The sequence below is a fragment of the Urocitellus parryii genome, chromosome 5, assembly GCF_045843805.1.
Source record: "Urocitellus parryii isolate mUroPar1 chromosome 5, mUroPar1.hap1, whole genome shotgun sequence".
NCBI lineage: Eukaryota > Metazoa > Chordata > Mammalia > Rodentia > Sciuridae > Urocitellus > Urocitellus parryii.
This window is the reverse complement of record NC_135535.1, coordinates 35,635,913-35,661,077: the sequence shown is the minus strand read 5'-3', so window position 1 is coordinate 35,661,077 and position 25,165 is coordinate 35,635,913. Positions and strand designations below refer to the sequence as shown.

General features: G+C 33.3%; 1 protein-coding gene across 1 annotated transcript in view; it reads left to right on the top strand.

Annotated features, from left to right (window-relative positions):
• Positions 1 to 25,165, top strand: part of Tmtc2 (transmembrane O-mannosyltransferase targeting cadherins 2) — a 388,543-nt gene that overhangs the window by 256,747 nt on the left and 106,631 nt on the right. Inside the window, exons 6-8 of the mRNA XM_026391430.2 lie at positions 238 to 422; positions 1,547 to 1,625; positions 17,379 to 17,500. Of these exons, the coding sequence (XP_026247215.1) occupies positions 238 to 422; positions 1,547 to 1,625; positions 17,379 to 17,500 (386 nt within the window). The remainder of the gene's footprint in view (positions 1 to 237; positions 423 to 1,546; positions 1,626 to 17,378; positions 17,501 to 25,165) is intronic.

Sequence of the window (25,165 nt, the reverse complement as noted above, 5' to 3'; positions counted from 1 at the left end):
ATTAGATTTTAACCTCAATCCTATTTGGAGTTTTGTGAAGGGAGAGACTATTTTGTGTATATTTTTAGTGATGCTTATGATTCTCCCACTACCATTATCTAACCCATGTATGTGTTCCATAAATATTTATCATTTTTAATAAGAAATAATCGATGGAAGCTAAACTGAAGCAAAGATAACTGTTTCATCCATAGTGTAGATGGTCTTCTCACACTTCTCTAATTTTTCCCCCCACAGCTGCCTACTTAAACACCGGCATTATTCTAATGAATCAAGGAAAGACAGAAGAAGCCCGGCGTACATTCCTAAAGTGTTCTGAGATCCCAGATGAAAACCTGAAGGACCCTCATGCACACAAGAGCTCCGTTACCAGCTGTCTGTACAACCTGGGAAAGCTCTATCACGAGCAAGGACGCTATGAGGTGTGGCCACAACCTGTCTGTACTTTTCCTGGCCCCTGTTCTGTTCCAGGCTCCATGTTTCCTATCCATAATCTCCTGACAGGGCCACTGCTGTCCTTCAGAAACTAATAAGTATTCACAGTCGAAGGATTTTGAGATCCAATTTCTTTGGGGGAAAAAAAAAAAACTTTTGCAAATAAAATTGTTGCACATTCATTTCCTGTAAATTTCTCAGAAAAAAATGATGCTAATATATTTTGTGACTGTTGGAGGAAAAAAATCACATGCATTATTTCTCAAGCTTATTGGCTCATTGATGATTTTATGATCCCAGAAACAGTTAACAGAACTGTTTCCCTATAACCAGTGTTATAATTTTTATAAGATACAGAATTTTTTTTGTATTTCAAGTAGGAAGTGGCTTGATGTAAATTCTGTTTCTCTTTAGTTCTTTGAAAAACTATTATGAAATAAAGGCAAATTATATTGTTCTTTTAATGGGTGGAGAAGTGATGTAACTGTGTTGTTAGGAGGTGAACAGCCTCATCCTCCCTTGCTCACAGAAGGCAGGTCTGCATGTGACCCTGATGCCCCTGTCTTCTTCCTCTCCTCAAACTGTCCTCTACCCTGCCCCTGATACTCTTTCACAAAGACTGCAATATAACAACAAAGGTACTACTTTTAAACTAATTGCATTTAATAATTTGAGCAAGTCTCAGTAGTCATAAGATTTGTTTGCTGATATTTTATTTAGATCCCACTGGATTGCTTGAATTTAAGTAACTATGAACTTTATAACTGATGAATAACTTCCAAGTATGGACTTTTTTTTTCTTTTTTATTGACTAATCGTGTGAACTGGAAAATTTATATTAAAAGAACATTGCTAACATTCGATTCCTTGTTAAACTAAATTTTTATATAGCATTCTTCACTAGGCTGAGCATTTTCATTTGTGAAATTAAGGTAGTAAGCTACCAAAGGACAGCTCAATTATTTTCCTCTAGTGAACCATTTAGAAATAGCAATGGGTAGTTTTTACTTTGGAGAAATGTTATTATCTTGTTTTCAGTGACTATCCCTGTACTTTAATGATGATTTATCTCTCTCTCTTTCTTTCTTTCTTTTTTTTCTTCTTAAATTAGGAAGCCCTGAGTGTATACAAGGAAGCAATTCAGAAAATGCCAAGACAGTTTGCCCCACAGAGCTTGTACAATATGATGGGTAAGTAAAACTTTAATATTTTAATTGACATTTCAGTGACCTGTGGAGAAATTAGAATCTGGGCTTGTGATAAATGGAATTCTAATGCATCATATTATTAGTACTAACAAAGGAAACAAAGTTTCCTTTTGTTCACAATGGGATATAATGTTCAAATTCTGCCAGCACACTTTTTCTGACATTAGCAAAATAAATGCATTAAATTAGCAATTCTAGCACATTGGCCACTTTCTAGAATTGTTGTAAGAGGCTCTTAAAACTATTTGCATACCAAGCATTAGCTAGAGTCTAGAAAATGAAGAAGCAGTACCTTCTACATTTGTATATATTTTCAGTTATGTTTAGGGATTAATAAAGTACATATTCATTTCAATGAATGTGTCAAATTCATGATAATTTGTATTATGTTATTTGTATAATTAGAAGATTCTCAAAACTAAACCTATGCTGGGTGCAGTGCTATATGCCTCTGATCCCAGCTACTTGGAGGCTGAGAGAGGAGGATTGCAAGTTCTAGGCTAGCCTGGGCAACTTGGCAAGACCCTATCTCAAAATAAGAAATAAAAAGTGTTGGAGATACAGCTCAGTTGTACAATGCCCCTGGGTTTAATCCCTAGTACTGCCTCAAACAAACAACAACAAAGAAATCTGCAATGATGTAGAGATTCCGGGGTTTGATGTACATAAAAGATGAGAATAACTGAGCCACTTATATTGTTTTTATTGATCAGGCCTTGAATCTCAGTAGGTTTTTTTCATGTAATATTTTAGAATGAACAAGAATGTGAAGACCGTAAGTATGTTCCTATAATTATCCCTTTTTCTAGGTTGAGTAATTAACTTCATTATCTTGTCAGTAAGACAGTATATAAATCTCTGGCATGGATTTTTCTAGGTATAAGAGGTCAAGAACGAGAAATCTAATAAAATGCCTTTTACCTTCGATTAATCCCAACCCTCCTGTAGGAAAGTATTAGCACAGCTGTTGGCTAGTAGGCACAGCTGAAAACCACCTGCTCAGCATGTGACTCTCAGAAACAGAATACTCAACATTTAAAGCACCCTGTGGATGTTTTGATAACTGTTTCAAGATAGAAGGGACTTTTGTCCTCAAATCAAATACTTCTTGTATTTCTTGTGTTCTTTTCTCCCAAAACACAAACTTCAAACTCACATCTTCCCTTTTTATTAAATTTTGTTAAGTTTTGTACTATTTCTAGGCCTTCCTTATGCATATAAAATAAATGAGATTAGACTTTGTGACCTTCAGAATTATATAACACTTTGAAATCCTATGATTTGACTAATTTGTGCATGCACAAAAAGTCTCAAACCCTCTCAAACTAGAAAACATCATCTGTAGTAAAACTTAGAAAAAGTTAAAGATGAAATGGGACTCAGTGTTTTTTGTTTGTTTGTTTGTTTTCCAGTGAACAGGAAAAATCGTCATTTGGAAAGAAAGGTTAATAAACCCATTCCCAGTTTCTGGGATTCCCACTGTAGTTTGCCTATTCAACTATAAAGTGATTTAATGTTCATGTTAAAAAGGACAGTGAGATGTTTCTTAATTGTTCTTTTCCCTTTTTGATATGATTACATGAGGTAAAGTCTCGTGTCATTAAAGGTACTTTAGCCCTTAAATTTTTATGAGTTAAAACAGTGCCTCTTACAGTCCAGGATTTTGCCATTCATCTGAAAGGTCCATGTATGTAAAATGTGTGCTGAAAATGTACAGATTTATCCAAAAAAAAATTTTTAGGTGATATTTTAATGTTGATTTTATCCGAAAATTTAACAATCTTAATAATGCCAGATATTTTTCACACCAAAATAAATTCTAAAGGGATTGCTTTCTTTAGCTTTGTATAAAGAGGCATAGCAATTTTACTTTATGATTCTGTTTTTAACTGGAAAGGCCTTATTTCTAATTTTCTTCAATGATTCAATTAGACATCTTTCTTTAAATCAGGATAGAACTCTGAGATCCTTAGCAATAGACTGTGATATCTCTATTATTAATAGAAAGAGGAGGATTCATGTGATATCTCTATTATTAATAGAAAGAGGAGGTGTTCACCATAATTAATGGTTTTCAGAAAATTCATTCAATTATTTTATGTAAATAAATTGGATTGAAAATTCATCCGTTACTTTGGGATCTGCCTCTCGTATGATTTCACAAGTGCTAAGCGCACACAGGCAGCGACAGATAAATGTGTCCCTAGGGTTATTGCCTATTCCTTTGTTTTATATTCCATTATAGAGAGAGGTGGTCTCTTTGCCCAGACTTGAAAAGCACCCTACCAATTTTCTACAGGAGGATCCTCATATGATTTAATTTTATATGAAGATCTGTCAGCTGATCAGGTCTTATAGTTTCAGTGGTTCAGGAAACTATAATTTTTCTCAGAGAGTGAGTTCACCTCCTAATCAAATGGGTTAAATCCCCCGAGTGTTTGCTTTAACTCCTAATACATTTTGATTAGCCTCCATTTGACAAGGAAAAAAAATGGCCTCGGAGATAAGCTGCCCTATCAGTTCATCAGTTTCATTAGTCTGTCAGCATGTGCTGATTATCCTATCAAGTTTATCAACAGCCTTGAATGTGTTTTCTAATTCACACATTTACATATTATTAGTGCCCTTTAGGGATCAGTGATGGATTACAATGTCTGGCTAGACATAGCCTGCAAGGATTCATATTTTTTTTTTCATGTCTCATTTATTTACCCCTTCAGGACTTTCACTCCTCAGCACTTGTATGTATATATACAAACATTAGGATTTTTCCCCCATTCTATTTTTTTCTTTTTTTTTTTTTTAGGAAAAGTTTAGAAAATAAAGGAATATGCATGAAAAAATACATTCATACCTACATGGTATTATAAGTTTAAAAACTAAACTCACTGCAGTACTATTTAAAAACATGCTGGTCCATTTCACTTTCCTTCCCTTTGAACATTTTCTGAAAAATGTCTTACATGACAACATGATACATACCAGTTTACTCATCCTGTAAGCCAAATGAGCATACTTTTCTCACTTGTGAATTAATACAAAATAAGTTTGATTAATTTCCTCCCCAACTTCAATTTTTCATATATTATTTTAAGGTCATTTATTTAATTTTATTGTGGTAGTTCACAAGTAAATGTAAACAACATTTAAAGATATATTCTTAATATTTTGTCTTTGATTTGTATAAGACCAAGATATCTGAGTAACAGTTGAGTATCTTTTCTTCCAGAATTTAGGCGAACGGCAAACACAGAAATAACATAAAACAGATATTACTTCATATGCAAATATTAAATTTTTACCCAAGTTCTTATACTCGGTAGGATGTGAAAACATGAAATATTAAGAAACCAAGTCATAAGATAAATGTTAAAATTGTTCTTAGCCAGTTCTGTCACTTTAATTCTGTGTGCCACAGTTTTCTCCTTAGATAACAGGGGGAGTTAATCTGTCAAGGGGGGCCTCTGAAGTTAGACAGCCCAGGTTCAAATTGTCTGTAACACTCTCTGGCTGAGTATTTCTGGGCAGACTACTTAATGGAAGTCTCAGTTTCTTCATGGATAAGATAGCTGTAATAATAGTATCAGTTTGAAAATTGCTTAAAATAATGAAGGTAAAGCATATTGGCCCAGATGCCTGACCTGGGTAAGTGTTTTATAAAGTGACCTTCCTCACTTCTATGAAGCTTAAAGCTCCTAAAGTGGATGATTGTCTTCTCTGTCAGTCCATTTTGGAGTAAGCAGTGTAAATAGAATTACTCCATAGATAAGATTTTTGTCATATCGATGGCCTTGCAGTCACCAAAGTTCAATAGGGATTCTGTTTCTTTCTGTCTTGTCTGGAAATGTGTATTTTCTCTCCAGGCCCATTTCTGTATTTCTATCAGCAACCATAGTCAGTCTTTCGTTTATCAGTAGCCAAATTAAAACAAAAAGTCAAACAGCATATTCAGCTAATGCCAGCTATCTTAAATCCATTAATAGAGCTCTCCCTATAAATTAAAATGGCCATGTTTAGGCTGAAGGGTTTTTTTTCCTTTTTCTGTGACATATTTTTCACAGGTTGAATTTCGGTCTCTGCTCTTTTCATCTCAAGTTTTAGGTGTATTTCAGAGTCACACACATTTCATACGTTAAAATTCTCATAATATTATCTCTCTTATTTTCCAAGATATGAAATTAACACCCAAAGAATTGATTCAGTCTGTTCAGAATTACAGTTTGTGTTTGAGCCAGAAGTAAAGTTTCTTGACTTAAATTCAAATGCCTTTTCTATTTAGCCCTTCTGTGTTACAAAAACTGGCATGTTCTCTGCTATGTCAGAACACCTTTTCTGTACACATTTGATGACGAGTTAAAAAAAAATAAAATAAAATATATACCCCCCCAGTTTAATTATAAAAAGTAAACCATCTACAAAATTGTGGTTCGTCACAAATGCATTAAATAGACAGTGTATTTAAAAATTTTTAATGCAGGATAATTTTGAACACCCTCAATTGTTTTCTTCTTTCTCTAATTGTTTATTTCCCTTATTATCTTCACTCAGCATTACTCTTGATAATCCTAAAGGATTATAAGAAATAAAATTAGGCTATAACTTCCTATTATTCTTATCAGTTGGAGCTCTTCTAATCCCAAAGGTCTTTTTGCATCTATTTATTATTTAAAATAAAATTACTTGTCCTTCTCAATGCAAAGTAATTGTTGGGTTTAATTATACAAGCAATTTAGACCATTTTATCTTGGTAATATATCTTGACAACAGAAGGGCATAATCTGTGTGGAGTAATAGAGAATTTAGGGTTACTGTCTCATCACTGCAGTCTACAGTCACGGATTGGAATAACTTCTGAGAGTAAATAAAGTATTTTCTTAAAGTCACAAGTGCTGAGTTTGAGAGTGGTAGAGAGAAGCGTGGTAGGAAATATAGTCAATATGATTCCTGTTCCCATGGAGTTTTCTGAGAGTTCAGAGATTATTAGTGTCTCCCCTTAGTAAGTAAATAACACCTACAATGAAATGGAAAATTACTACTCCCACCTAGACAGTATTTTGCCTATCGCTTGGTAGGCTATGCTGTGCTGACTAGGCTATACAAAACATGTAAGAATTCAGGTTTTATAGTTTAATGTGGCACTACTATCACAATTGGCATATATATTCATATTTTTCTGTTCACTGAAATCTACATAATGAATACTATGCATTCATCTTTGGGAAATATTACATTCTTTTTTTTTTAAATCTTTTTTTTTAAATCTCCCCGAGAGGAATTGTGTAACAATGGCCCATTGTTTATTTGCCATTATTTTCAACATAGTTTTGACTATTTTGATAATTTCTGGTTTTGTTTTATTTTATGTATACTCCTGTTACTTTTAAGTCTCAGTCCAATATTGGAAAATATGTTTTCTGCCATTAGCCTTCAGCTAACAAATCTTTTACTTACATAGATTTGAAATTGAAAAAATGTTTTCATACTCTCAAAATCTTTTGATTAAATTTTAGCTCTTTGAAGTAGCTCTTTAGGTATAAGAGTTTTTCTCTGATACTAGTGGGCTGCTCATAGAGAATATAGAAACAATGAAAGGAAAGATGACATTTTTTTCATTAGAGCAATGTTTTGGGTAAAAAAAAATAGAATTCTATTTTGAGAAGGAAACTTGTATAAAGAGTTAAATATCTAACCAAGAATCATTAGGTTTTTTATTATTTTGGTGGAAAGAACTGACAAAAGAGGTTCCCAGTGTACCTTCTGAAAACAAAATGCAAAGTCTTATTTATAAATTCATCTCACCTCTACCTAAATATGTACATTATGTGCTCAGTTCATCTGGTAGAAAGGGTATAAAAGAAGTCTGTTTCTCTTTCAGCCATCTGTATAGGATGTGTTTTAGTTGAATCAGTTATTTTTCATGGATTATTCTGTGTGTGTGTGTGTGTGTGTGTGTGTGTGCGTGTGTGCGCGCGCGCGTGTGTGTCTCCAACCTTACCATATACCAGAATACATTTTAGAGTGAGGATATTTAGATTTTTTGCTCTGATGGTTACATTCTAACTGTGTTCTTCTGTGACTAGTTAAGTTAATTGCTCCAGGCATTTAGCATGCTGACTGTGAATGAGATGGTTTTTAACTGTGAGATTGAACTTCACATCTTTTGAGTGTGGAAGCATTAACACTCCAATAGTGTTAAGCTTCTTGTACCACCTGCTTCCCCTATTTGGAGTCTGGTGAGTTTTCCCATGATCGCTTCCACTGGCACTACTGACGACCCTGAGCCAATCCTATAGATGTCAGTATGACCGTATAAGTGGATTAGACAGCAATCTATACAACTCCCAAAAGAACATTAACTTCTAATTTTTAAGATAATTCTACTTATTTCACTTTCATTTTTTCATCATCAGAAAAGAAAGACCAAGAGATGCGAGCCAGATATATAAAGTCCATCAGGACCGAGAGACAAAATACAGATTTGAGAAATTTCAGAAATTCACTTCATAAGTAGTCAAAAAGAGGAAAATTGTGAATTTTTAATCGTTTATCAAAAACAATGATTTTTTTATGAACGAAACAAAATCACAGATTTTTGTCCTAAAAGTTAATTTTTCATTATCAAATTGCTATGGTTTAGTTTCTTTCTTTATACCATTCACGCTTGGTATAAATTCCATGTTATGTAAGGTTTCAGACTTTAATTGCTAAGCATTAGTCTGTATACTACAAAGGGCAGCATCCAGTTCAGCTGCATTAAATAGGTAATATATTTTGTTTAAAGTTTCAATTAAACCCAGGGCCAGAAGATATATGGTCCCTATGGGGAGTGTGCACACTTGAATGTCAATAGAGGGGTTGCTACAGGATCATGCCTAGGTCTCAATGTTGCTTGCTTTCCTGGAAATATGATATGAGACAGTTGATTATATTTCATTGCTATTAAAACCACACAAGCCCACCTGTTACATTAATTCATGCTTTTTCCAGTTTTGTGGTAAAGTGAAAGACTGCAGCCTAAAAACTTTGTTTTTAAATTGAATTATGAGGAAATGAATGTACTCAAATTAATACCTAATTATCCTTCTTATTCTCTGAATACCAGATTGTTTCATTGTGTTCTGTTTGAAAAAAAAAATGTTTTCTGAGGCTTCAATAGAGACAAATGGGGGAAAATGTACATATTTTCACCTTTTGATGGGCAATAGCCGTGAGTGAATGTTTTATTCAGTAGTAAATTGAGGTTGGATTGTATTTAGAAAACTGAGGTGATTTTTATGTTACAACTGGGAAATTCATTAACTAGATTTCAAAATCTGGCATTCTCAAAGATGTCAGCTTTGATGTCACTTAGTTAAATGGACATGGTCATGTGAAAGAAGAAAATTGTGTGTGAAGGATAACCTTGAAAATTAATGTCAAGGAAATGAGAAGTTCTTGTTATACATATTCAGAATAGGCAACAACTGTGGGGGCAGAAAGATGTGGTACTTTTCCTCACCCACTAAAATGGCTGCCCCTGATACTCCTATAAAGAAGAGAGAGGTCCTTAAAGAAAAGTACAGCCAATTTATTTAATCAAAGTTTTATATAATTGGAGTCTTCAGAAATGAAGATCCAAAGACCCAGGGGAAATTATTTTTAGGCTTAGGTTTGAGGAAAAGTTGGCAATGGTATAGAAATACGTTTGAACAAAAAATGATGTGCTCTAATGGTCATAGACTGAGGGGGAACCCAGCAAGGCCTCTCTGTCCAGATTCATCTTGGTCTTCCTGCGTAATACTCCTTCCTGACACTGGCTTTGGGGCAGAACCCCTGTGGAATGAGCATCTTAGAGGATGAAGGGAGAAGGGAGAGACTGACCTTTCTAGGTCAATGCTTGCTTTGAGGGGAAAAGAGTTGTAATTTTATGACTCTCCCTAGGAAAGAGGAATTCTAATTTCGATGGAGGCAGAAGGTAGTAGCACAGGGAAAAGGTCAGAAAGATCTAGCTTCTGAAGTTCTTTTCAATCTCCTTCAGTTCAACTACTCAGCAAGCCAAAAAGCCTTACTTTGAGGTATTATTGTGTTCTGATTCTCAACAAGAGTAAAAAAGTGAAGTTTGAAACTAAATACATTACTAATTCTGAATGCCTTACTGTGTGTTTATTTAGATCTGTCATTCTTAATACATAGGAAAGAATTGTTTTCTACTTAAAAATCTCATATAACCTTCCAAATGCGCTATTATTTAAATTTTACCTACATTGATAGAAACCGTTGTCTTATTTTAAATGAGTAAAGATGGACTACAGCAGGCAGTGTTTTATTCCAGAATGAAAGTTGTTTTTGCCAACATGTTAATTATGGAAATGGGATTTTTGTGAATTGTCGTAGAATCTTATTCTCAAGTATTCATTATAAAGAAGATAAATTTTGAATTTTCTGATATGCCTTAGAATTAACACCAATATAGCAATTTATAGTGCAAATAAATTATTCATTGCCTATTATAGAGACATGCTGCTTGATTTCAGGAATGCACATGAGAATATATTCCTTGAAATGTTAATGTAAAACTGAAAAATCGTCCCTTGTACTCTTCTGACCCACAGGAGGGTCTCTTCCCATTGTCTTGCAACTGTTTGGATTCCTTTTTCTCTGACTCCCAGTTTATTCATTCATTCTTTCCAGGCTCATCTAACTTTTAATCATTCTTCTTTCCTCTAATCCTAATGTTGTTTCTTTTTAAAAACACAGTTAACGCTTCTTTTTAGTGTTTCTTAATATTCTAGTGATGTGAAGCTACTTTATTTACTATATTGTAAATCTAAGCAGTATAATATTACATTTGCTGGAAAGGATCCTCACCTCTCCTTATATGAAGGTAAAACACACAAACACACACACACACACACACACACACACACACACACAGGTTTCACACACACAGGTTTCTCACTCCCAAGTTTTGGAAGATTTGAGCACCTAATAGGATTGGCTCCAACATTGGTGGATTGATCATTTTAGTAATCTATTTCCTTGAAAATATAAAGAAAATTGATTAGACTGGAGAACTTCAGAATCCCCAGTTACAAGCCGAGAAATGTTGATACAGGCCCCTGGCTTCTTTCCCAATTAAATTTTCATGGCACATCACATGTTTCCTATATATCACCTCACACTAGAAACTAGGAACCCTTTTAACTTTCATTGAAGTTTTAGTCTATTTCTTGATGATTAGTATTTTTGACTTAATGAAACACATATTCACATTTTTTTCATACATTTCCTTTGTTTGGCTTAAACCTAATTCTCAATCTTCAGAGGCTCCTCCTTAAATTTAGTGCTGCAGAATTTTCTGAAGTGTTACATTTGAACCTTTTCATCACCCTTCTTAATTTAGGATTTGGAAGTATTTCATTTTACTTCAATCCCTTCCTTTCAGAAGCTCTGATTGTTAATGTCTGTTGTCAGATAGGAAGTGGCCTCTTTTGTGATCGTGTGGATATTTTATTTATTTATTTATGGCTCTGCCCAATAGTCATTGAGGTTTCCAATCAGAACCATTTTATCTGGGCAACTGGACTGTGTTATTTTGTAAGAATAACACAAGGAAAAGATTAAGATTGAAACACACGAGAGTCATAAAATCTGACTGTTAAGAGTTACAGCAAGTTTGTGGCATAGATACATTAAAAACAAAAGCCAGACTCCCTAATGTTTCTATGTCAATGTTAACACTGTGAAATAAGAAGTGAGAATTAAAATCACAGCAAGTTAAACTCTTGACATAATTCACCTTGATGTTTTATGTTTCTATCCGACTACAGATTCTAGAAAAAAGTATTATTTGGGGATTGCTCTTTAACAACTTACTTAGTAAAAATGTAAGATCTAAATCCAAGTTGATACATAATGTGATTATCAATTGTATTGTTCTGGTTGGTTTTTTTTTTTTTGTGTGTGTGTGTGTGTATGTGTATTGGTACTGGGATCGAACCCAGGGCCTTGCACATGTGAGGCAAGCACTCTACCAACTGAGCTATGTCCCCAGCCCCTCAATTGTATTTTGAGAAGTCATTGGAGCCAAAGGCATCTGGACTTAGGTTAAAAGACAGGAAGAGATGAACAATTCTGTGTGTGATTCTGTGCATGTCATAGTCTAGTTGGAATCAAATGAATATAATTGCTGGAGTGGATCCTATCGGTAGATAAAAGGGTGAGGGGCATTTGACTAAATGAAGAATTGAATACTAATTTCAATGGGGAAGCTCTATTTTGTAAAAGTTCCCTTTATCAAATATATTCATAGATTTTAATGTAATAGCAATACATATTCCAAAAGGAATTTTATCAAAAACTTGAATAAAAGTTTCTAAAGTTTCCTTCATAGAATTAAAGGAAACTAGAGCCAAGAAGATTTAAAGAATGATGGATGATATTTGCTGTACTGGATTTTGAAACATAAAAAGAAATTAGAGCGATTAGAACAATGTTGTAGGGAGATAAGAACAGGAAACCAGACAAATAATACAAAGAAGCCTTAGAAACAGATCAAAACTCACGTAAGGCTTTTGTAGATAATAAATGTGAGATTAATATTTATGAGGGAATGAAATCCTTATAAAAGTTAATCTGAGATAATTAAATGTCTAGATAAGAATAAAATTAGAATCTGGCCTCCTACCATAAGGCAAAATATTTCATATGGAATAAGTAGCTGATTTTAATAATGAAACTATGTAATTAGAAGAGAATTCATATCCCTATCGGATAGACAAGAAATTTTGTAAAATGTAAGATCTAAATACAAGTTGATACATAGTGTGATTATCAATTGTATTGTTCTGTTTTTTTTTTTTTTTTTTTTTTGTGTGTGTGTGTGTGTTGGTGCTGGGATTGGACCCAGGGCCTTGTGCATGTGAGGCAAGTACTCTACCAACTGAGCTATGTCCCCAGCCCCTCAATTGTATTTTGAGGACTCATTGGACCCAAAGGCATCTGAACTTAGGTTGAAATATATAGGAAGAAAAAACAGTCCAAGAATTCCAGCATTATATATATTATAAAATATTATATATATTTATTCTAAGGTTATACAAAAAGATGTGTTTTAAAAAGTTATACAAGACTATAATTGATGAAGTAGGTGCAACTGGTACGTGAAAATTTGGTAGGGTAATTTGAATATACAAATGAATCAATACTGATCCTGAATGAAAAAATGAAATTTTGGAAATCTTTCACAGTCTTATTTAAAATAACGGAGTGTGAGAAGAAACTTAACTACTTAAAGGTGGCAAAATATTTTACTAAGTAATTTTTAAAAAAATGTAAATAGAATTCTTGGGAAACAAAAAATTTTGTCTTTGCCTAGCTATGGGTGATATAATTTATTCAAGTTTTATGATATTATGATCTTTTAGAATTTCTCCAATAAGCAGGTGAGATGTTTCTAATTAAAAGACAAGTATAAATTAAATATAATAAAAAGGAATAATCAAGACTTGGTCTAGGTACACAGATTCAGTGAAATTCCTGAGTAATAAATATTTAGAAAATTGTTTTGAGTACATCTAAAATTATATCTGGGATACACTGAAAATTTCTTTCTTTTTCACTAAATTGTAAGTACCATGAAGGAAATAATTATCTTTATTGCTACTAATGTATTATTTGTGACAGTTCACTTAAATTTGTAGGAAAGGTAACAAGAATCGTTTTTTACAAAAGCATTTGTAACAATTTAATTTCTAAACAATTACTTTAGAAGTTGTGAAAGGGGTACTTTTGATAAAGGTAATGACAAAGGTTTAACAAAACAAAACCTATACTGAATTTTAATATCTGAATACATGCTCTGTTCTTTATCTCTAAGTAGGAGCTGTCCAGTAATTTGAAACATAAGAAACAGTGAGATCTAGACTATGACATCATCAATAACCCAGTATTTTTTCCTTGAGGACTTGGCCTTTGCCTGGGTTATTTGACATGGGGCTTTTTAGGGAGGAAGAGTGACATTATTTGTTCTACATCTGAAACTGGTTTACATCTGCCTGAAGCCAGCCTAGAGACATCCAAATCCCTTTTGTCTGTGAGTGAATTGGAAATAAATCTGGGTGATGAACCTAATCGCTATATCATTGTACAGCAAATCTTCTCATTCTTATGAAAGGACCTCTATTATGTCATTTTTTTTTCAGGATGGGAAGGAAAAATAGTCATCATTGCTTCTTTGCCCCTGGGTATTATAAACATTTTTTTTCTGTTATTGTAGATTTTAAAAAAGTTACTGTACGAGAGAAGATAACTTAACCCTCTTTTCCCCTCCCTATTCCTGACCAACTATCTTTCTTCTTATTTTCTCCCTTATTGAATTTACTGAAATTTCTTTTCCTGTGGCTATTGCCTTTATGGGAGTTTTTACAATTTTAATGATACAATCAAGCTTGACATATTATATACGTCCCTTCTACGATACATCGATTTATGGCACTTTTGCCGTCATTTGTATAGCATGATGTAGTGGAAAGTGCCAGAGAAAACTCTTTAATATGAATTCTGAATTTGGCATTTGCTTGTTTTTGATTTTGAGCAAATCGGTTAAGCTTAGTGAGTCACATTTACCTCATTTATAATATGAGACTGATGTTAATTACAGTATATGGATAATGTAAAGGTAGAAAGAGAATATATTTAAGATGTCTGTAGGTAGCCAATAAATAATAAGCATGTGTCAGGCAGCTTGACACAATAGGAAAACATCATGGCTTTAGAGCCATTTGGTCCTTTTAGGATGGCATTATTGTCCCTGTGCAAGTCACTCCTCATTCTATAACCCTCCTCTCCCTTAATAAAATGGACATGTTAGTCATTATTGTAGATTATAAATGAGAAATGTGAAGTTCTACCTTGCCAGTGCTAGCAACATAGCAAGTACTTGTTCTTGTATTATTTGTTGCTAAAATCTTTAATGAGTTGCCTTTTTAACACATCCATTTATCCCTGATTTATTTTTTTGCATTTCAGGTTTTTTGTCTTGATTTTATTTTCCCATTTATGGACATCTGTGTGCACGTGTGTGCAGATTACCCAAAAAAACAATTTATGTCTTATATTCTACATATTTTCCTCTTAAGAATTGAATAACATATGTGTAGGAAGCATTTTTAAAGGTCAGCCTTGGATTACTATTGCTCTTCCTTATTCTTTTAATTCAATAGATAAGCCCAAGGCAGAGTGAAATGAATCTGATGGCCAATGTATTACAGCTAGAAAACAATTTTCTATGAGTAAGAGTATCATTTTCACCTGAGCTGAGAAGTTGGACTATTTGTGATTATCCTCCACCATCTAGTTAAAGCAATGTGTTGAGGACAGGTTGTCCTGGGTTTAAATTGCAGCTTTACCACTTAGTATGTTTATGATTTTTTGTTACATAGTCACTCTGCTGATCATCTTTTTCACCTCTAAAATCCAGATAATGGCATTTCTTAATAACCAGTGAGATGCATATATAAAGCAACTAATACAGAGTTTGAAAATAGGTTTCACGTTACATTATGAACAGTTGATTAGTGGGATGATGGAGTAATGTGTTAAAGCTGCTAATGAGGCTGAGAGAACAAGTTCTGCATGTCCATATGTGTAGAATAGGAAGAGTGGATACACATAAGTAGGACATTGCCACTTGTAACTCGGTACTCCAATTCATAGTTCACACTTAATATAGAAAGAACTACTACTGTCATCATTTGACAACCAAACATGTTTTCACCTCTCTTTTTTATGATGGTGTAGTTTACAGACTGTTCTGAGAAATAAATACAAATATATATGTTTGAGTAGATACATACATTTTTGTTCATATTATACATTATTTGTCATCAATTTTTTTTCTTTATTCTTTTTCTCTTCTTTCTTTCTTTTTTATTTTTTTTAACTAACCAGCCAAGCATAGTGTGTTTAAAAGGTCAGGAGACTCAAACTAATTTAATTGATCAGATGTATTTGTACTGACAGTTACTGTGCTAATAAAAAAAATTGTGACTTTTCAAAAGGTAGAGAGTTCTTCTTTGAAGCAAAAAAGTGACAGCCAATGTTGGTAATACATTAGAAAAGGGTTCTGTGCTTCTAGTGGAAAAGACTATAATGATTATGATTGGTTAAGCTATAAAGGTCTCTCTGGGAAATAATACGTTACTAAGCTATTTCCTGGTGTCAGTAACTGAATAGCATCTACATTTGTAATGTTTATTAAACTACAATATTTAACTTAAATATACTAGTCACATTAAAATATAACTTTTTTCTATAGGTTGAATATCCCTCCGTACTCTATTAAGAGGGAAAGGGGATTGACAATAACCAATCAACTGGTACTCTTTTGGCTTTATTTTCATATTTTTCTCCTGCTTGGTTGTTATTGAAATACTAATAAGTTTTGTAGCTAAAATTTGTATAACTTGAAAGTAATAACCAATGACTGCAAGTCCCCAGAGTAGCTTTGCACAGGATTAAAGCTGAACATGCTTAATCGTCACGCATTCACTAGATTTTCCAAATGAAACTGGTAAATTTTATTTACATATTGATATAATAATTATTTATGAGTCTATAATATTATAATATCATAATTTTTGTAAATTGACATTTTTTACATATGCAAATTATTCTGAAAAAAGTTGAAACCTAACACCATTGTTTAATTCCAAAACATTTTCAACCTTTCTTAACATGGTCGTATTTCCTTGGAGGGTAGGATGCCACAACTCTTTCCTGTAGTCCCTATGTAGGGTTCTCCACTTGGTATCTATTTAGTAAATACTTGAACTTCCAAAAGCATGAACAAATGAATGAATGTGAACAAAAAAGAATAAATGTACAGAAGGAAGAACCAACTTGTGTCTGAAAAAACAAATAGTGACAAAGGACCTGTGCTTAAAAATCAGACACTAGTATGGCAGTATGTATAAACATGGCGGTATAACCAATGTGATCCTGCAATCTGTACACATGGGAATAATAAAAATTCATACCCCATTTGAAACAATATATGATATGTGAAGATCAATGTAATGTTTTGAGCAACTAATAAATTTCTGATGTTTTTTAAAAAAAGAATTGTGATTCATTCCGCTGTCGTGTATTTAAAAAATAAAACCAATAAAAAAATAAAAAGAAAATAAACCAAAAAAAAAGAAAAAGAAAGTAAAAGAATCAGATGTCACTAGGTTAAAAATCAAAGCTGTACTACTTAACCAAATTTTTAGCAGTAGCTATTTCACTTCATATTCCAATCACAAAGTTTTTCATTTATTAAATGAAAGTCATAATGACTTATTTGGAAATCAAATGAGAAAATGAATGAAAGTACTTGCCATAGTATCTGAAATCCCATGGAATGTAAACATGATAATGATGATGGTGGTGGTGGTGATGATATTGCAAATGCTGTTGAAAAGCCTGGTGTCCAGTTTTTTTTTTTTATAACTTTCATTATAAATTTAAATTTATTTTAACTGATAAACAACCTTAAGATTATACATATTTATGTGCTACCACGTGTGCTGCGTCATATAATGTTGAAATCAGATTAAACATATCTCACTCCACGAACATTTATTATTTATTTATTTTTAAAAGATTCAATTTCCTTTTTTCTCATTTATTGAGATGTTATCTGTAGTCATCCTGCTGTTCAGTAGCTCACTAGAACCTGCAACCTCAGTTTGATCTTCAGAATTCTTTTTCCAGGTGAAGCATACATGCGATTAAGCAAGCTCCCAGAAGCAGAGCATTGGTATATGGAATCACTGAAATCCAAGACTGACCACATCCCTGCCCATCTCACCTATGGGAAACTGCTAGCTCTAACAGTGAGTAACTACCTTCCTCACTCTTGGTTTTCTCCATGTGTATCTGGATAGATGCCTTTTGAGGTAGTGGTTCTGAACCTGTTAACTCAGGTGAGGACTTAATGACAGTGATATTATTAGAACCCTGTACGGAAATTATAGAATATTTATTATCCAGTATTTGGCCTAGATAAGATCTGACATGTGATTTAATGGAAAAAAACTAAATGGAGAACTCCATATATGTGATTACATAATGACTGTGTCCTAACCACAATATATGCATAAATATTACGTTCTACAAACCAACCTTAGCCCTGAATTGGTTGTAATTAGAGCTAAATCTGATTCTTTCAAATGACCATCATCATATAAAACTTCATAAGTGTTGGAATTCCCTCTAATAAAATTTTCTGTAAGACAAGTGGAGGATACCAGTTGGCCACCCACTGTGACAAACACTCTCTAAGGACACAGTTTTGTGAAACTGGTGTTAGATGAAGCATAAGAAATTGCTGATATTCTACCATTGTGAGATACAAAACTGGTGATTTTATGTATTTAAAAGTAATTTTCATGTCTTTATTTTACACAATAGGGGACGGTTAAAAAAATTAAGCTTTCTAAACTCACACAGCTAAGTAGTAGAATTAGAGTTTATTCCTAATATCTGTATTCACCTGATCTCTCCAGTGTTAATAAAAATAAATGCATATTAGATACACAGAAAGCAAATGGTCAGGAAGTTGAATCCAAAGTGAATTCAAAGATAGGAACTAAAACAAATTATTCGGTGAAGCTAACTTGAAGAAACCTTTTAGAGATGGTGTCATAGCATATCGTTAAGCAGGATGCTCTGAAAAAATACAAATACCAAAAAAGAAAGAAAGTGCTTTTAGAAATATAAATATAACATAAACAGAAAAAAATAGGAAATAAAAAGTATGAAAAAAGACATTGTGAAAGAAATCACTGTGGAAGTCCCAGAGGAACAGAAGAAGAATAGAAGATCACAACTCAGATTTGAAAGGTACAAATTGCTGTTTCTGTTTAGAGCATCCTAATATATCCTGTTTAATCCCTTACAAAAATAATTGTTGTACCTTATGGAAATCATTCCTGGTACCCATCCTGATGGGATAATGTTTCACACAATTTTATGTAAGAAAAGAATTCCTATACTTTTTGTTTTTCCTACTATCTAAGCTTTTGTTTTGGAATGAAAATGGGAATATTTTAAATTAAATTGCTAAATGGTCACCTTCAAAAATAACTATAAGTTACAGATTTCTGGATTCAACTCCTCCCCCCCCAAAAAAATGTTGGAAATGAAAAAAAATTGAAGGATTAATATACATAATTCTAATTCTGAATATGCCTAAACCATGGTACTGGATATAGAAACCATGTGTCTTTTTTTTTTCAAGGCCGAATATTTTAAGTTTCCTATACCAAAAGTATAAATTTAAAGGCGGCTTTCTTCTTTTTAGAAGTTTTTTTTAAAAAATACACAAGATTTAAAAGTCTTACTTTACAGAAACATATGGAAGAGAAGGAAAGACTCATGTATTACAATCCAAATTTTTAATTTTCCCCCCTCTAAGAGTTTTATGGTTTCCAAATTGCTGATTAAATGAAATACAAACCCCATTATGGAATGGCTTAAACTAACAAGGCCAAAACCCCCACAACCATCTTTAATAGTTTCTTTGTAAATTAAAGATTTGGCAAATTTCTGATCCCAGTGGATTTTTTTTTTTTTGGGGGGTGTCTGATTATGGGTTTTTTTAGCCTGGTAATATGCCGTTAACCTAACATGACATTGACAAGGTGGGAAATGCCACACATTTGACTTCTGGATGTTTTAAATGTAGTATGAAATGGAATTGGCTTCTAGTCTTAATAGAAGAAGAATAGAAATGGAATTGTTGTGCGTTTTACCCTTTGGTCAAAAGTAACCAAAAGCAAACTATGTAAAATGGACTTGTAGCTATAGTAACTTTATACTGTAGAATAGGGTTTTTATATAAGAATTATATTTTTTATTAGACAAATTAGAGAAAAATGATTATTAGTACTTTTATTATAGTCAGTGGAATGATTCACTCAATATACTTTTTTATAAGTTTTTTTCTGTAAGAATTCATGTAATATTTATAGTATTTAGAAAAGTTCAAAGGGATTTGGGTTTCCCAGAATGCCTTGGAACATTCTATAGATCATATCCTTTTTTTTATTCCTCTGCCAAAAAATATCCTTTTCCTTTCTCTGCCTGTTGAAATTTTATTTCCTCTGTGAAGTCTTGCCTGTCTCTCTCAAGCAGTTATATATATATTTTTCCCCTTCTCTGAAGTTCCTTTCACATTGCTCTGAGTATCATCAACATTAGCACTTCCAAATTGAACAGCACACATAAATCTGTGTCTGTCTTTTGACACTGGGCATGGGACAGGGAATAAGTCTTTACTGATCGTTTTATTTCTTTAGTATGTGGCATTTCACTGTCTTGTCTTTTTAAGTTGTTGAAGAGTTAGGTACAAGGCTTTTTAAATACTTGTTTTGCCCTAGTCTGACGCCCTCAGTTCCTTAATTTATTTGACATATTTATTTAGATTTATCACTCCATGCCAGGCATGGATGAGAGTGATGTACTGAGAGAGCAGACACAGAGTCATCTTCAGAAATGCTTGAAGGGGAGGAGACATAGAAGAGATGTGCATCTCCTGAATTCCAGTGCTTGACATGTTATTCCACAGAAGCTTGACAACCTTTGGCAAATATTATCCTTTCTATAAATGAAGAAACTGAGCTTCAAAGATTTGAGGAACATTCCCCAAAAGTTACTTAACAATTAAAAAATAGAATTAAATCCAACCTCAAGATTTTCTGAAGGTGTCACTGATTTTCAATCTATACTAAATAATTTTAAGTGTGGAATTTTTTTCCCCCTTGGTATGCCTGATGGAACTGATTGGTGATTCTTAAAAATAAGTCACCATGTCTCCCCTACCCCTTTTTAAAACTTATTTGCCTTTAAATACTAATTTAGTTTGTGTGGTTAAACACATTTTTTTTATTAGGTGTGAGAGGTCAAGAACATAGGACTTCGGTTTTAGGCTATCGTCACTTTCAGATCCTACATTATACTTCAAATACAAATTTTCCAGGGTCCCCTGGGCAATACTTCTACATTAAAGTCACTAGTAGCCTCCATGCTAATACAGTTGGACCCAAGTGACATCGCTTTTAATTTATTTGGAACTTTCATACCAATGTCATGTCCAATTAAAATACTAAACACAAGCTGAGTTGGAATTGCTGTGCTTAAAATCATGATTTATTTCTTGTTTGAACTTTGTTACCTAGGGCTAATGCCATGAATTTAAAATTGGACATGCATTAAGAAAGGAAGGAATAACATTTCCATTATTATATTTCAGATAATTCTCTAGTTGTTTCTAAAGCCATGTGACTTCTCTAGCTTTGTGCACATGCTTGCTTTTTAAATTTTTTTGTCTTTTTTTCCTGTTGAGTTTATTTAAGCCAAATATTTTGCAGCTTTTGTGAGCCAATAAAATTAATATTGATTTAAATTGTAATAAAAACTACTTGGCTGTTAGCTTATTTTCCAGATTTAGGTTAGTAGGAGAGAAGGAAGGATATTGGAGACTCCGACAGTGATTCTTGATACAGAAAACCTTTATTTTGGCTACTGCATGGGAACAGTGAGCCAGACTTCTGTGTCTAGCCAAAGTTAATTGGGCTACATAAAACTCCAGTTGTGAAAGTACTTTGAGGTTCCACAGAAAAACCCCATGCCGTAGGCTAAAATGGTGTCAGTCTATCTGAAAGTACAGAGCTGTCTGTTCCTATTGGTCTTTTAGAATTATTATTACTATTTAGAGTTGACTTGTTGTTGTTTCTAATTTGGTTTTGTTCAAAGCTACGTTTTTTCAGTTTTGCCTGCTGACCAACATTGAGGTTGCTTTATGTTTTTTATTGTAATCTCTGCACAGCCATGTTTAGATTGGAGAGAGAGGAGAACAAAAGGTAATTTTCCCTATAGTTCTTATTCACTGATTGTTATGCGTACAGCCAAGTTGCAAAATTAATTCTTTGAGGAGCAAAGACATAATATCACCTTTCCATGCTACTGAAATAGATGAAATAAAGAAGGAAGTTTACTCTAGTGCAATATTCATCTAAGTTTTATGTGGAGTTGCTTTATCTGAACTTTGTTACTTACTATTTTAGAAATCATATAGTTATTGCTATATTATTTTTAGTCTGACGAATAGTGAGTTTGATGGTTCATTTTTTAGGACTCCCTTCATCAATTCAAGATATTTTTTTATCTAGTATCAATCTTATAAAAACTCTAAATCATTATGCCACTAAATTTCAGGAATCCAAATCTCTCTAAAATATCCCAGAAATGTATTCTCCCTTTTGTACGTCAGAAGTTATCATTAGAGATATTTTTCTTTTGCCAGATAGTCTCAGAAAAAAAAATTTAAATGCTCAAATTCTTTGACATTAAAACCTGCATGAAAAAAATTATGGCTATTTTGTATGTGAATAAATGTGTTGCAGTGTTCGAAAAGAAATATTTGCTTTTTATTTGTAAATGAGATTATACTGCTTTTTAAAATTGCCCACATTTTATTTTTGTTATTTTGTTGGGTTGGTTGGTTAACTTTTGTATTTGGTCTGTCGTTTTTATTTGATGCAATTTAAATAGCCAGCTAGCTCAAACCCTCATGATCCCTTGAATATTCTGATATCTTATGTTTTTGGAGAGAGATAGCTGGAGAATTGACATGCCTCTTAAATAGAATGTGAGTCGAACTTAAATAATATTAGCCTTTACAAAAACCTGCATTGGATATGTATCTGCTGTCCCCAAACTATGTCTCAGCTTTCTTATAAGCAATGGCAACTCAAAGATCAATAGGGTATTTTCTTGACTTATTATAAGCATGGGATCACACATTGTTTTATAGATATGTTTCTTTTTTCTAGTTTATAGTTCTTTATTTCTTAAAGTATCATTGATACACTGTGATACTTGACTTCATGACTTCCTGTCCTTAATTCTTTTAAGAATATCATATTGATTATCATGTAACAAAGCATGAAAATATTTGAATGAGTTAAACTCTGCTTTTGTACTTTTATTTTCCTAACTTGATAATTTCTATTAATCTATGAGGCCATAGAAAAATTGAGTATCTCTCCTTGTTAAAACAGTTTCCTGGGCTGGGGTTTTGGCTCAGTGGTAGAGCACTTGCCTCGCATGCATGAAGTCCTGGATTCCATCCTCAGCACCACATAAAAAATAAATAAATAAAAATAAGATATTTTTTAAAAAAGAAAACAGTTTCCTGGTTTAAGCATATGTTCACTCTTAGGGAAAGTGGTACAACCAATGTATATTTTAAAAACAAATGTCTTCTCACACATGGTTGGGCCAACTCTTTTAACAAATAGAGACTGCCTTTTTTTCCTGTAGCATCTGGATATGGGTGGACATGTGCTCTGCTACATAGCATGCAATTATTTTGCAGCAAACCCATCATAAGTTGAAAATATTATTAAATGAAAAATTAACTTAATACACCTAAAATACCCAACATCCTATCTTAGCAACTCAGTATACTGTAGACTAAAAGTTGTTTTGTCTTACGATTGCAGAACAGACTGGGAACTGTCTTGCTGCCCAATTTCAAGACAGTATCATACTGTGTGTTGTCTTAGCCCAGGAAAAGATCAAAATTCAAAATTCCAAGTATGAATGCATATTGCTTTAACACCATTGCAAAGTAGAAAAATAAGCGAAACCATTGTAAGTCAGACACCATCTGTATGTACCTACACTCACATGTATGTATATTAAGAATGCCGCACCTGTTCCATAATATTAAAGCAGTCATTTTTGCAGATTCATAAAGAGGTTTAGGAGCAGCCCAGCCATGCACATGTTCACCATCCTGTCAGATTTTTGTCATTTCTCATTGTTTACCTTTATTACTTTAGAGGCCTTTGATCTTGGGTATCATGAAGCATGAGGCCTGCAGAGCTATAGATTACAACTTAACATTTATTAAAATAACATTTGTTTCAAACACAATTAATTCTGGGCTCAGCACCATTTGTTTTTCAAAGTCTTGAGCTTCTAGGACCATGCGAACTTGCCATTCACTCCATATATCTCTGTCATAAACCCCCATAGGTTGCTTTCCTACCTTTTAAAGAGTTAAATATCGTGCACAGTAGAGGGTGGCTCCTGGCCCTGTCTCTTCACTAGTCATCAATCACAGTGCCTTCAGAGAGGAGCTCATACTCCTCTGATTAGCAAGGTATCTGCAAACTAGATACCCATTTTATGGATAAGGAAGCTGAGGTTCACTCAAGGTAAATCCAGGTCTATGTCCAAAGCCTATTCTGTTCTACAGCCCCTTCTTTTTCCTTAAATGTAAGTTATGCCATTTAAATTACTCTCTAGCCTTTTGTTTACTTTATTATACTGTCACACATGCATGGTTAACTTCAAAATGCCTAAACATTTGCTTTGAAAAGAAATATTCATTCAGTTTTTAGATTTTCTTCTCATATAGTTCCTGAATGGGAAGGCATTTTCCATGCATATCTTTAAATGAAAAGAATTGTAGCATAGCTATTGGTAGAAGGATTTAAGTATCTATACGTGTGAAGTAACAAAAAATACTAAGTGAAGTTTAACAGTGAATTTTTAATTCACATGTGGTATGTATAGATTGCCTCAGATTTTAAGGTTTGAAGGAGACATTGTAATATTGAAAACTGAAAGGAGTGGGGATAGGTTCTTGGAAGGTCAAGTGGACTTCACCCTTGCTGGAGTGAAGTTACTTTGACCTTTACTTGGTAAACATTTATCTGGTTGAAGATTGAATTGGAGCTGGAGCACCTGAGCACTCACCTGCCTAGTAATTTATTTCTTCTCACAATGGAAAGGATAATTTTTTTAAAGGCTTAAAATTGCAGGATTCTCATTTCTAGGACATAATTGAGGCTGTTTGTCAAAGTGACAGAATGAGATACATTCTTTAGTGTACACTGTAATTCAGTGTGCATGGTAATAATGCTACTTTAGAGAGAGCAATAGGCAATAGGCATCACATCTAAATAGGACCCTTTGGTCAATCTGACATTAGTCATGGGGCGTAAACTTTAACGTACGCACCGACCATCATGTAAAGCCATGTATTATAATGTCATATGATAGGGAAATAGGTAGTATAGATATAATTGATCAGTCTGAGACATTTTTTTGTCTCTGAAAAATAAAACTTGAAGATATTATCTACCATGCATTTTGTTCTACTTGTTATTTTGAGGGACGAAAGAGCAATAGCTAGAAGACTTCCTGACGGCATCTGAAATTTACTTACGTTAAGCAGAAAATTACTTATCAGGAGCCTGGTTTTATGTTGTGAGATTTCTTTGCGTACTTCAAAGAGATTAACTCTGCAGATATATAAGATTAAGTTGATACCTGTTGCTTTGACTCAAGATGCTTGCCCATAGGGATTGGTTTTCCTCTTTTCCATTTAGGATTCACATTCCCACATTCACCAAAAGTGGTAAATAGCTTCTCCACTCCATTTCCACTTATGTGGAAGAGGGATCTTCATCTAGTCCCCCTTA